At 34.6% G+C, this 14,079-nt stretch overlaps 1 protein-coding gene across 1 annotated transcript in view; it reads right to left on the bottom strand.

The window, feature by feature from the left end:
* The window catches only part of oxsr1b (oxidative stress responsive kinase 1b), a 127,951-nt gene that overhangs the window by 56,032 nt on the left and 57,840 nt on the right, over positions 1-14,079 (bottom strand). Inside the window, exon 4 of the mRNA XM_069191221.1 lies at positions 11,082-11,223. Within this exon, the coding sequence (XP_069047322.1) occupies positions 11,082-11,223 (142 nt within the window). The remainder of the gene's footprint in view (positions 1-11,081; positions 11,224-14,079) is intronic.

Raw genomic sequence — 14,079 nt, 5'->3', positions numbered from 1 at the left:
ATCCTGGGGTTAGACATTCCACATTTCATCCAAGTCTTTGTTATATCCTAAGAAATCACTGTGGCTATTACATGGAATTCCCACTGAAATATTATAATTCATATGGAAAGAAATAGGAACAGTATTAAACTCTCCATTATGTAGTCTGAAAGGTTGCAGGAGGATTAGCTTTGCCAAAATTCTAAGATATTTCCATGAAGATTGTTTTGCAATCATAGTTTGGTTTAATCCTAATAGTCCTTGAAAAAAGTGTTTCTTCTTCTATTGACTTCAAGGCTTAATTAGATTTAATACCTTTGTTCACTGTAGACATTGGAAATTGTGTTTTGTCCCAATAACTATGCACTTTACACAGCATTTAACAGATTTAGATAATCCCAGAAGAAAAGAGACATTATTTTCAATAATCATAAACTCACATACTTTTCCCATTTCTACTTTGGAAAAATCATGGAAAAAAAGACCATCTTTGTTAAAGATGCTAGAATGAGATCTTCATGTTCCAGGACTTGCAACCTCTATACAAGCTGCCTGGATCTTCTTTCTTTTTTTATTTACAACTCTATGTTCTATAACCAGATCTGAGGGTATCTACAGATTAACAAAGGCAAAAACAGGTATTAACTTTCTTTATTTATGTCACTCAAGACAGTGGTAATATCCATGGACTGGAAAAATGCTAACTAAGCACCAGTACACAAAAAAATGTAACACTGTACCAAGTCTTTTTATGTCTACAACAGGCATGGAAATCATAACTAGAAAATCTTAAGAATCAGGAAGTCCTCACTTACTCCCCAGTGGATTGCCAAACCTTCAATGTTTTCTGAAGTCTAACTACTGAATGTTAAATGTTAAATTTATAAATATGGTGCATAATCAGAACTCTTTAAGTTTATATGGCAAGGCAAGTCTTTAAGTGGACACCAAGATACAGGAATTCAACAAAACAGATAATTAAAAAACAAAAGCACAGCAACAAATTGAAAAGTTCTAAAATGCAATCTAATCCAGAACTAAAATGATGCTATTTTGAAAAGAATCTGGGTAGTTTAAGTAGCTTCTGCCCATTAAAAAAAAAAGTTTAAAATGTACCATTATGTAAAGAAGAATAAACCTCAACACAGAATTCATTACTGACTGCACATTCAGAATTATCAGAATGTGAAGTCAGTAATGCAGACTTGATCAATTAATTTAGCAAGGCTCCTCTAGCCAAAAATCCATGAAAGTGAAGCATTTGACAGAGGTATTTTCTGATCGTATTAAACAGCACTTTATGATTTAAAATGTTAATTTCTAACTTTTAATGTTTTTTTCTCGCAAGTCCATGTAATAAAAGATCAATACATATGCCTTGGCCCTTATCTAACCTGCATAAAAAGATTTGATTCGGACATTTTACCAACAAATCACTCAACGCATTGTTCATCGGGCTACTATTTAAGATTTGAAATTTACCACCTACATAGATTAAAATCACTACTTATCTAATGAGAACCTACCTTATTGGTAGTGAAATTGACCATATGTCTAAGACAGTGATATAATTAATGCACATTTGACCAGCTAGATACACAATTTCAGGCTTCTTTCAACTCTTAAGACTAGAGACCAAGAAAAACTCAGAATGTTTCTTGCAGCCTGCAGTTTCACGGCAGACTCCAAACCATAGAATACATTACAATACAGATGTGTATTCTTGGAAAAAAATAAGAGGACAAAATTTAAAAGTAATTATAACATCTACTTCCAAGACACAATTTGATTCCAAAACGTAAGTGTATTTATACAGTCAATTCCCAACATTGATAAAAGGAATGATATAACACAAACCCACAAGTTCATTAAATGAAAATGCTGAATACTGAACACTTATCCAGTGTCTTCTTAATATTGGCAGGTCTCAGACATTGTTATATGAGCAGTTGATCAATGGGCTTTCAATTTTCCTGATCTTCTATGCAAACTTCCAATGCCTTTCACTGTAAGAGGGCCGTAGGCTGGCAAGCGTAGTCTATTCTAGATGTTTTTGCTGCAGTACTTGATAAGATCTCAGTCACTGCAGCTACTTAAATATTGTAAAGAGATTCATATTACGGGTTGGAAATTCCATCACCTGTTGCCACTAGAGAAAAGTCTTTAAGCAAGTTGGTTGCAGAAACCTTTTTAACATTGATGGGCCTCTGGCTCTGGATCTCTCTGCTTGCTGCCCAAAGTATAAATAAAAGAGACTCTGAAGAGCCGATGTTTAAATTTCAAAAGGAGATTGCCCCAAGTGTGAGGTGGTGCACTCGGCAAGGTGGTCAAAAGAAAAGCCAGAGAGCAAAGTTTGCAACAGATCACTGGCTTTTTAAGGAAGATGTCACATATCTTTTTGGGACATTTGGGCGAAAGGTTGTCATGATCTCTGCGTGGGTCTATATTATTCCATTGGAGCAGGCTAGTCTGCTCCAATGGAAAGCATCTTTTGTTGGATTTATGACAAAATAGCTCATTGAAGCCACAGGTTAATTCCTGTGGGGTCTATTCAAAGTCCCTGTTCTGCAGGATAGTTTGATATTCATCTTCTGCACAAAAGTTAATATAGGCTGTTTTTTAGTACCCGCTAGTTTGAAGGAGATACAGAATTCCCTGACCACTTTACAGCTTCATCTGGTAAACAGTTTATTTGCTAATTTACCTGAATAAAGGTTTCCTATAGTTTCATTTGTACATGTAGAAAAAAAGCCAATACTTCATGTCACAAATGTTTCACCATTTCACAATAAATTTATTAGAAAAGGTCAGTGGATTTTCTCATCACCATGTTTGACAATTATTTTAAGTATTTTAACAAACTTTTCCATAACTCCCTAAAACGTATTACATCTTAATTTGGATATCTGGATAGAGAAGCTCAAGTAATGGCTAAACTATGAGCAGTCAAATTCATGTTAAAAAGGGATCTCATGAACATACTGTACAGGTTAAGAAGACCTATACTGGTCTATTTGTTGGTCTGGTTTGATATTTTACTTAACAGCTTTATTATTCTAACAGCTGAGGGGCAATGACCTTTAAATTTACTTTGAGAATAAATTTCCCTTTGAGGCCTCCTGCCTCCTCACAGCTGTGTCAAGAAGAGAATTCAACCATTTGTGGGAAATGTCTTTTAGTGAAACACACTGAGTTTCTAATTACATTCCGAAGGGCTCAACAAGGTGCCATGTGACACATCCCCAGCACTTTGTCTCATATGACATGGTTTAAAGAACAAGATTATGAACAAATTGGACTGGTATTTAGACAATTAAATGAACTTCTTTTCTGTAAGTCTTGCTGCCATCTCAGGATCAAGTTAGTTGTCACAAACTTATGTATAACATAACAGAACAAAAATGGATTCCCTTGCAATATATTGGCGAGACTCGTGAAGTGCTAGCTTTTTAAAGGTAACTTAAAGCCCTTTACTTTTTAAATGTTTAGCCTGGCATATAGCATAAAAACAGTTTTCCACAGCTTTGCTTAAACATCATCTTACATTCATAACCATCTAATAACTTCTATTTTCTTTAAAATAAATTTTGAAAAAGGTTGACTTCTAACATTCATGGATTTTTAGTATATCTACCCTTCTAAAGTAAGTCATATTAATGGCAAAATTTGAACTTTCTTCATAAATACACTTGTATCTTCACTCAACATTGTAAGACTGTTTCCCTCCAGCTCCTCCAAGACACAGCAGAGCATTAACTGCTGAAAATTGCTGTTGCAAAAGCTGTATCAAGACGATTTACACCCACAAAACCATAAGCCATTTCCTTCTCAATAAAAATGAATAATTTTCTTGCAATGAAGCAATGCAAGAGTTTAAAAGAAATTGACAGGGATAAGATGGATGCAAAATCCCAGCAGAATGGATGGCCACATTTTAAAGGAAGAACACCAATATATTCTTTAAGTGAGCAAATTAACCCAGCCTAACTACTTCAGTTTTTTTTTAAATTAAAAGTGCAGTTTTATAAAATAATTAAATAGAAACACTATGCAGGTACTACACAGACTACAATAAATAGCAATTGCAGAGAAAAAAATAAATTAGAAAGGCACAAATGAGATATAAAAGAATATTGAAATGGAGTGTATCAGAGATATTGGGAACCTTTTTAATTATAAAAAGGAAACAGCTTTAAATTTTAAAAAGATTACATAGACGTTAACAAAGGAAGTTAACCGACAATGTTGGCATAAAGGAAGCATGAGTATAGAAAGTTTTAGGGGCACTTAAGAGACAAATCTGCAGAAAATGTTTGTATTCAACCAATCAGTAATTTAAGAGATGTTACTCAAAGACAAAATTATCAACAGGAATATTGAAGAATAAATATTCCTTACATCACACTGACTTAAAAGCTGCTAATGTATTGCCCATCCATAAAAAGGTGATCAAAACAAACCAAGTAATTATATAACTAATGTATGTTTTTGTACATACTTTGCAGAAGACACAAACTAATGGATTAATAAACCTGTTTCATAAAATTGTAGACAATTAAAGACAGGTCAAACACCTAGATTATTCAATTTAATGTTTCATATTAAGTAAAGAAATTTGCAGGTAGGTAAAAAAAAAATCATTAAGCCTAAAGCAACTATGTCTAATGAGACAGGTGTTTTATGTTGACATGTTTATCTTTCATGAAATCTAGGGAAGTAACAGACAAACAATGGCTGGATATGTATAGATTAAAAAATGTACAATTAAAGTCAAGGGATATTAAAAATGTACAATATTCTAGTAAGGCTTTCGATTTTTGCACCACATTTTTGGACACAACATTATAAAAAGAATATTGTTATTTTTCTGGAATCAGTCCAGAGAAGAGATACCAGGTGCATTACAAAGCTAAAAGGAATGTTTTATACTGACAGACTATTCATTATGGCCATCTTTTTAGCCTTGAACACAGACATCTAAAAGAAGACCCGATTCCAGTATTCAAAAGCTTTGTCAAAGTCACTTATGGCCTTTACAACCAACGCAAACACAAAACAGAGGACACAAGTAGAAACTACAAAGGAGTGCATTCAAAATGAAGAGCAGCAGGAATGTATTATTTTTTACAGAAAGATTTGCAGGAGTTTGGAACAAGCGTCATACTTACTAAAGAAAGAAAACTGAGTTTTGTTTTTGATTCCCCCAAGTCAACGCCTTAAAGTTAAGACAGGTAAACTGATAATTGCCATTTGTAAGGATAACAAAAGCTGCCAAAAGGCAAATGCAAAAAAATGTGATAATGTACAGTAATTCTCTCACATATACCTGCAGTAGAAAGAGTTCAGCGTTTACTAATGATCGATACACAAGAACATAAAGTTAGAAAAGACATAAGGCCATTTGTATGCAACTAGGTGCTTGGAATAATATAGGGTAATTGCCTATAACTTAAACCTAATAATAGTGTTTCAATAACCTGTGAGTATTGTTCAGAGATATGTGATCCAAGATAATGCATTTAGAATTGAAAAGGCCTTTATCAATGGCATAACTGCAAATTTCAAGGTGTCTACCCTATATTTAAGAATGAAATAATGCATCGGCTCCTGATCATTTGCATACATTTGCCTACACGGATAGCAGACTAATGTCTGTAATTCTGCAAATCCCACTGATTTTGTAACCTTGGATAACAGTGCATCAGACATCTGTGAGCTCAAATACCATGCTTCACTGCCTATATGCATCAGCTAACAGTTACTTCTGAAAGTCGTGACTATAAGCAGCCCATCTAAGAAAAAGTGTAATTTTATACTTGCAAATACATTTTAGTTACATTTGAAAATCTCACTCCAGAGGATAATGCATACAGTCATGGAGTCATGTTCTTTCACCTCATCTATCATTAATTTAACGTGCATTTAAGATTAAAAAATGTAACACCATCGTTTCTTTTTCAGTAGCATTTAGGAGAATGTAAGCACATCAAAGGAACAAAGAATATTGACATCAAGTTCTGGTTGAAGGTCTGGTTTGGATAAAACACGTTTTGCTATAAAAAAATACCTTATTAATTTCAGTACAGTAAGTACTTTCATATATATCTATATCACAAATGTTAAAATCATATTAGAATTAGAATTCTGCATTCTATAATAAAGAGACATCTAGCATTCCTGTATGCTCAGTTCATTGGTACATCCACATTTCCTAAAGATAAATTAACAATTCAGTCATGCATAGAGGCTTCTCACTTAGATTTACTTAAGACTGGCACTCCCAAAGATGTTAGAGTAATTCTACAGAAACGCATTTATATATGTGATTTCAAATGACATTCGCAGCACAGAAAACAGAAGGCTTGAAGATCATTAGATTACTGCGTATCAATTATATTTTGCATGATCTTTCTGAAAAGAAGTTATTCATGAGAAAATTGCAAGTAAACACATTATAAAGAGAATGGCACTTTTAAAAAGAAAGAATATCTTAATTCTTCAGTGTAGATTGCAATCAAGAATACTATTTTTTGAAAAGCTATGTTCTTTGATAAGGACATAGAGCTTACCTTATAAATGTTAATAACTTTGAATTAAAATGCCCTAGCTTGTATTCCTTTTCACAAAGATACCACTTTCAAATACAAAACAAATTGCCCTTCTTCAGTTCCAAGTCTGATTTATCTCACTGACAGTGCAGAATATGAAACTCCACTTCATTAGGATTCTGCAGGTTCTCCGCTGTAGTTACCCAAGCTAAAAGGCCATGCATTATTCATACTTATCCTTCATAAAGATGAGAAAATGTAGCAAATAATGAAAAAAATCCCAAAATGAATTCATGAATATTCACATAATTAGGCAAGCAATTTTAAAAGTAAATCCCAGAGAGAGGTATTAATGAAATAAGAATCACAAATAAGAACTCACTCCTTACATATACAAAACAAGGTAAAATAGAAATCAAACCTATTCATTTTGTCCATCACAGTTGACTATTTTTTGATTATATGATTTTTCACAAACTATAATTTACTGCACATACTGTAGAACTTTGAGTCTATGTGTTTGGAACTTTTAAGATTCTACTTTAAAGGGCAATCTTACCAAGAAAATAAGGTTACTACCACTTAAAATCTCTACCAGTTATTCAAGTTACTTGAATAACTAACTCTTAGCAGTTAATTGAAATAAGCAGTACAGCTGTGTGGGATTCACAGGGTCTTAAAAACCTATAATCATACTACCATTTTTTACATCATCATTATTATTTCTTCCATTTATACAGTATACAGTAATGCTTTTAATTACAAAATTGACAAAAGTTAAAAGAAGGTTACATAATAATAAATAACAGTACAATATAAATTGAATCAAATAAACTCAGACAATACTTGATATAAATAGAGCTGCTAGGTGTCCAGGGTGTATGCAATATATTATGCCCAAGTAGTGCAGTATGATAAATACAATGCAAACGGTATGTCCATGTGGCCATTACAGGTGATTTGCTAAAGGAGCTCCAGGTTGGCTATTTAGCAGTCTTACTGCCTGGAGGTAGAAGCTGTTCTGTAATCTGTTGGACTTGGACCGAATGCTTTGGTACCGTTTACCGGACAGTAGGAAGTAAACGTTTGTGACTGGGATGACTGGGGTCCTTGAGAATGGACCCGGACTTCCTAAGACATCTAGCTGAGTAGATATCCTGGATGTTTGACAGCTCACAGCCGGTAATGAGCTATGCTGACTTCACCACCCTCTGCAGTACTTTGCTCAAAGCTTGTGAGTATGATACCATGCAATGCTAAAAACACCCCAAAACTGACAAATTGTAATTCCCATCAATACTAAATCTGAAGTAAAGCTGTAACTTGTTTTATTTTCCCTTCTGTTTCCTATACTGTTAACTCTCAAACCCGAATTTGTCACTCGTTTGTATAGTATGTCATCATGTTGAATCTTAGTAAGTTGTAATTTACTTGTCATATCATTCTAATGTTTTCTGCCAACTTATTTACAAGTGATGACAACTGAAAAACACACAAAAGTAAATGGACGTCTTTCTGCAAAAGAAAAAAAAACAAACTGACAGGTTTGTGCGTTGTGACTTCGTTGGGGTTTTTTTTCAATGGCGTAGCTGGGGCTGTGGCTTTTGTACTTCTTAGCACAAATTAAATATTTCACTATGGCAAAAGCTACAAGACGCAACCTCCTTGTAAGCCAGAATCAGAATATGGACTTTCAGTGGCAAAGGATTACAAATCTTTTCCACGCTTAGAGTAATAAACTTCCCACAATGCTAGAAATGTGTTCTCATAGATACTGTGAAAAATTACTATAAGGCAACATCCTAGAAAACAACAATGGCATATTTCAGTAGCGGGTCACGAGAAGAAGATAATGCAATTTTGAAAGGATTTCTTAATATTTTTTCCTTTAAATATGTTCTAAACTCTCAGAAGCCAGAGAACACTGAAAGAAAAACTTAATTGAAAGATATTCACAGAACTTGATTCCTTCACTGTCAGTCACGTACCCTCTCCCCACTACCACCACCACTAACTGATACTTGGAAAAACCACTGTCTAGTGGCCTTAATGCTGATCAAGACCACAAGATGCTAGTAAAATAAGCCGAAAAGGATCATGCTAAATCCTTAGAATGAGGGAGAATCGTATATTTACTTTCGTTTTTACTAGCATTGTTTTTTTATGAGGCAGACGACTTGTTGAAAATATATACAGTGTATTGTAGCTGCATCTCACACATTCGAGAAGAACACACTGTTGCTTTGTGAAGTTAAGCTCTTTCCTAGAGCAATGTAATTCACATTCTCAGTTTTGGATGTTTGGATTACAAAACAGTATATATTACCATATAACTAATCAATCAAAAACAGTTTTTGATTATAGCAGGGAAAGTTTTTCAGATCATAAAAAAGACCAGTTGTTCTATTGGTTTGGTAAAGAAAGCAATTCACAAATTGAAAATGATGTACTTAGGCACTAGGAATCTCAACTCATAAAAGGATTTCCTAGCAGAGGTTATATTTGCCAAACTAAAACATGTTTCAAAGAGATGAATATTTGGATCTCTCTATAGATTAGCCTACCCTCAAGAATCTTTTTTCAACTTTTATGGTTTTAAAGCTATAACAGTCATCACTATTTTTTTTAATTTCTTAACTGAGATGAATTATTTTTTTTAATGAGACTAAATATGATCACTTCAATTACTTATGCCAGAGACCATACTTATTCTGACGCAAGGCACTGAAGAGATTAAAATAAAGCATGCATTATTTCAGACAATCAGAATGGAAATAGAAAATGCCAATTTCAGAAATAAAAAGCAGTTATTGTAAGATCTGACAAAACTGTGCCCTATGTGAACTCCTGACTGATACAGCTACCAAACAAAAAATGTGGAACAAATAACATTCTTTAAAGATAAAAATATACTGTATCTACTTCAGGAGTACAGATTTTCCATTCCATTAAAGTACAAACCTTTTTATCATTATGATCTTCAACAATTCTGTTAATAACAAATTGCAGAAACAAAAATGGTTAAATGTACTAATATTTGCTGTGAAACATGTAGCTGTGACTACTGTCATATAGCTCCTGCTGGATGTTCACAATAAACAAAAACAGGAAATGATTTATATAGTGAATTCAGTATGCATGTCTAATGTACTGTACCTTAGTCATACTACAGACTTACTGTACAACATGCAGTATTTAGCAGCTGAAAAGTATCATAAATCAATTGCTGCAATTTGTAATTAATGTCTATCATATTGTAAACATAGAATAAAAGGGTGTATAGTGTTTTATTTCACACAAAAAAAATCAATATGGAGGTAGCCCAGCTATAACAGTCAACTATTTCAAATAAATTGTTTATAATTGGAGATATTTTTTTAATTCATAAAAAGTATTAAATTAAATAATTCATTTCACGTCTTTTTTAAACGTATGCATTTTTCTCTATACTGAAGTGGATTCTTAGTTTGGTCAAGTGGTCAAGATAGATCAAGACGTAAGGTGATAAGAGGCCGAGACATCTATTAGGAATAATCTGAATAGAGTACAGGAACTGTATTTAATAACAAGCCTTTAACACATACACTATATACTGTATGAGATGAATGCCATCACTCAAATTTAACCTGTAAAATCCTTTATACAAACAACAATAAACAGATCAACAGTTCAATGCCTCCCCAGAAAAAAATGTCTAGCTATCCAGGACTCTTCCACTGTCTTTACACTCTTCCCTCCCCATCTCATGTCTTTTGTCTTACCAGCCCCACCCCTTTGCCAAGTTTTTCTGCTCTCTCCCTCCTCCATCCACTCAAAGGCTTTATAGCAGAAATGCAAAGCAGAAATTATTTAACAGTTTGCCTGTGCAGTGTTGCAGAGCACCCAATGTGAAAGGACAGCAACCACACTGAAACATCAGTGGAAGTGGAAACTATGTGGAAGTGTATTTCAAACCATGTATAGGAGGCACTTCTTTACCACCCAGAAGCCTGAAGGAGTGTGGAAAAAACTAGTCAGCAATGTGGATGAAGCCAATAATAGATGAGATCTTTTGATGAATAAGCTACTAACTACTCAACACTTCAGAAGGGCTAAAATAGCCTCCTCTTTTTTTAAAACGTTTTTACAATCTAAATTGTCAAGAATGCCTCATTAATCGTTAATACTGTAATTAACTAGGATTATGACCAGAATTATCTACAAGTTTCATACAGACAAAGCTGGAACACTATTGTTTCATACACGACTAAGCAAAAGCTTCTATGAAGCCTGGTAGATAAACAAATGAACACCACTTATATCTTGAAGGTTCTCTGAAAATTTTCAAGCATGCAAGAGCCAGTGTTCTGTGTGCATTTCCAACGCATGGGAAGTCAGGTAGGACGGTGAACTCATTCAGATATTATAGCAAGTAAAAAATACAGTAAACGAAATCTCATTTGTAGTGAGCCACCAACATGTTGTGCAGCAAGAATAAAATGAAACATGCTTGATGTGTAATGTCCAGAATGAGACCACACTGCATTGAAAGCATCCCTTTCTTTCCTTCCATACCTGTGAATCTGGCCATTTTTGTGCAAGTACTCCAGCCCTTCCAACACCTCTTTTAAAATAGTGGCTATGCTGGGCTCATCCAGGACTCCAGTCTTGTGTTCGCCCCGGGAAATAATATGCTTTATGATGTCCAGAACTGATCCTAAAAAAAAACAAACAAGAAAAACAGCATTACAGTGACCCAACCACATCTGATTTGAATAATTTAATTGTTAACACTGACCTCAAGGGAAGGGTTTAGCAATTAGATTAAAGATCTACTACCTAGATTAATTATTTGTAAAACACTTGTTAATTTAAACATTCACTAATCAGAAATAAAAGAGGCAAATATTTGGCCTGGAAGATTAGAAATTAATAATCAAATTTAGAAAATAAGTTAAACTAATTAACAGTGATCAGATCAGTTACTTATTGAATACATTTATAGAAATTTACTTTTTATGGTAGGATTACAGACTTCACAGACCAGTGAGATCAGAAGGTGAAAGGGGTGTAAGAAATGGTATAGAATTAAATCTCCATTAGGAAAGCATCCTACAGAAAGTCCCAGCATTTCTCTCAAACTAGAAAATAACAAAATACTGTATCTAATACAATTACAGCACAAGACATGTCATTTACATGAAAATGTCACTTGAGTAGTCAGAAGCAAGGATAGGCCTTTGGAGACTCATAATACAGATGGGGAATAAAAACCACTTGAAAACAACAAGTAGCAAACTATGCTCAAGTGTGATATTCTGCTGGCTTCAAATAGGTGTCAACTCAGGTGGCACGATGATTAGCACTGCTGTCTTGCAGGTCTGGGGCCCTGGGTTCAATTCCAGATCTTCCTCTGCGATTGCTTCCTCTGGGTGCTCTGGATTGCTCCCACAGTTCAAAGACATACTGGTAGGTCAACTGGCTTCTGGGAAAATCAGCCCTGCTGTGAGGGTGTGCCTGAATCGACTAGCATCCCATCTATGTATCCTGCCTTGCACCCATTGCTGGCCAGGATAAGCTCCAGCTCCCCTGTGAGCCTGAATTAGTTGAAGCGGTTAGAAAAAACGGATGGATGAATGACAACCGTACGTAATAGAATAACAAGCATCGGGAAGGATATTAAATTACCAAAATAAAGGGGCAAACTATGGCGATATAGATGCTGACATGTAACGCATAATGTATAACCACAGTACTTTTTTTAACACTTCTGGATGCTGATGATGTTGCACAGCCCATTACCACTTTTAGAATACTCCAGTCATGCAGACACTGTGTAAAACTGTGATTTCTTGATAATTAAGCCAGCCTAAGCAACAATAAATATGCTATAGAGCATAATCAAATAGTAAACAGGCCAAAGAGAAATTAAAGAACTCCATTTCAAGTGCAATCGGCAGTGGAGCAGGGTTGTTCCTGTTACTGTAACCTGGCCTATAGAATCATTTGAGATGTTTCCTCTCCACTAGTTCAGGGTCACTGTAATTAAAGTGCTTTGAAATTACCACTAAAACAGGCATGCCATACTGGGCCCATGACAAATATCACTCTCAGTTATGGACCACAGGATGCAAAAGGCACACTATGGCTAGTGGAAGGTGACAAGATGAACAGATCAAAAACACGTGCTCATAAATAACCTAATAATAACAGGGGAGAAACGGAGAACACCCTAGAGTCATATGCGGTTCCTATTTATTTTGTGACAGACATATTAAGTAAAATGTAAAATTTAGTAAGACAGAACAAAAGATTATGCCATGGGTTTTTAGCTTATTCATCAGCTTGAAGACACAAAGAGGTTGCAATGTTATACAATAATACACTCTCACAATTGTGGGGATCATTAATAAGAACCTGAATTTAAAGATGAAAATGTCTAGTTTTGAAATCAGTGCTATTATCTATTTACATAAGTAGAGCCAACGTATTACTTTAAAATCAAAGTTACAATCATGGCCTATCCATCAATTGGTGCTAAATATCACATACTGGTCTTTTGTGGGCAAAACACACAATGCTGACTGCAGAAAACACTATTTATAGCAGCAAATGCCTGCTTTGAGACATCTGGAGAAATAAAGCTGACAGGATAGACAGTTCCTGCACCATCATAGCTCCCTGGATTCAAAGGGATGATGGTAGGATGAGGAAAAAAAAAACTCAGAACTTGGCTGACTGATGAAGGTCACACTGCATGCATCTTTATTTTGTACAGGAATAAGGAAAGACTAGAGGCAGCAAGAATAACTGCTGGGCTACAGCACATCATCTCATCAAAAGATCCAGAGCAGGAATACAAATTATCCCATTCAGCAAAAACTATTTGTGTGTAAAAAAAAAAAGATTCACTTTTCCAAGAATACATTTAGAAGGCCACATGATTTTAATGTCCAGACTAAAAAAAAAAACAACAACACTTAAGAGACTGTAAACAACAAGAACGCACTTAAAGTAATAAACTTTTCTTTTCAAAAGAAAATAATTCATTAACCTACTCTTATGATGATAGTTTAAGACAGTTAAGACTCTCTTGGGTACCCATTTCCCATTCTAAAGAAAGCTAACAGAAAATTTTACTTTTTGTTCTCGATTGAACTTCTTTAATTTGTAAGACGCAATTCAACTATTTTTTGGAGTTGGATGTTTCTTGGATGATTGCAGCGAAAACACAGAGACTGTATCCTGAGTTAAAAAGTAAATTAATATGCTGATGTGGCAAAAACTCTGACAGTGGGCCTGTCACAAATTAGTTGAACATATTAGATAAACTAAAAAAAATTAAAGATAAGATAACTGTATTAGCCCTATACAATTTCTTACATTAGGAATTCGTCTTTTCGCATACCCCAGCTTGGTCTCCATGAGACACACAGACACACAGTTAGGGAGAGAGAAGCCTGGAGTCAGAGCACAGGGTCAGCCATTGTACAGCGCCCCTGAAATTGCAATGATATTTATGAGAATTCCTCCACAGAAGTTGCTTGTCTTTGCAGCTCTGGATGAATTGAAT

This window comes from Lepisosteus oculatus, chromosome 6 (genome assembly GCF_040954835.1).
Source record: "Lepisosteus oculatus isolate fLepOcu1 chromosome 6, fLepOcu1.hap2, whole genome shotgun sequence".
Lineage (NCBI taxonomy): Eukaryota > Metazoa > Chordata > Actinopteri > Semionotiformes > Lepisosteidae > Lepisosteus > Lepisosteus oculatus.
Note: the sequence above shows the minus strand (reverse complement) of the source record. Positions and strands in the feature narration are given on the sequence as shown.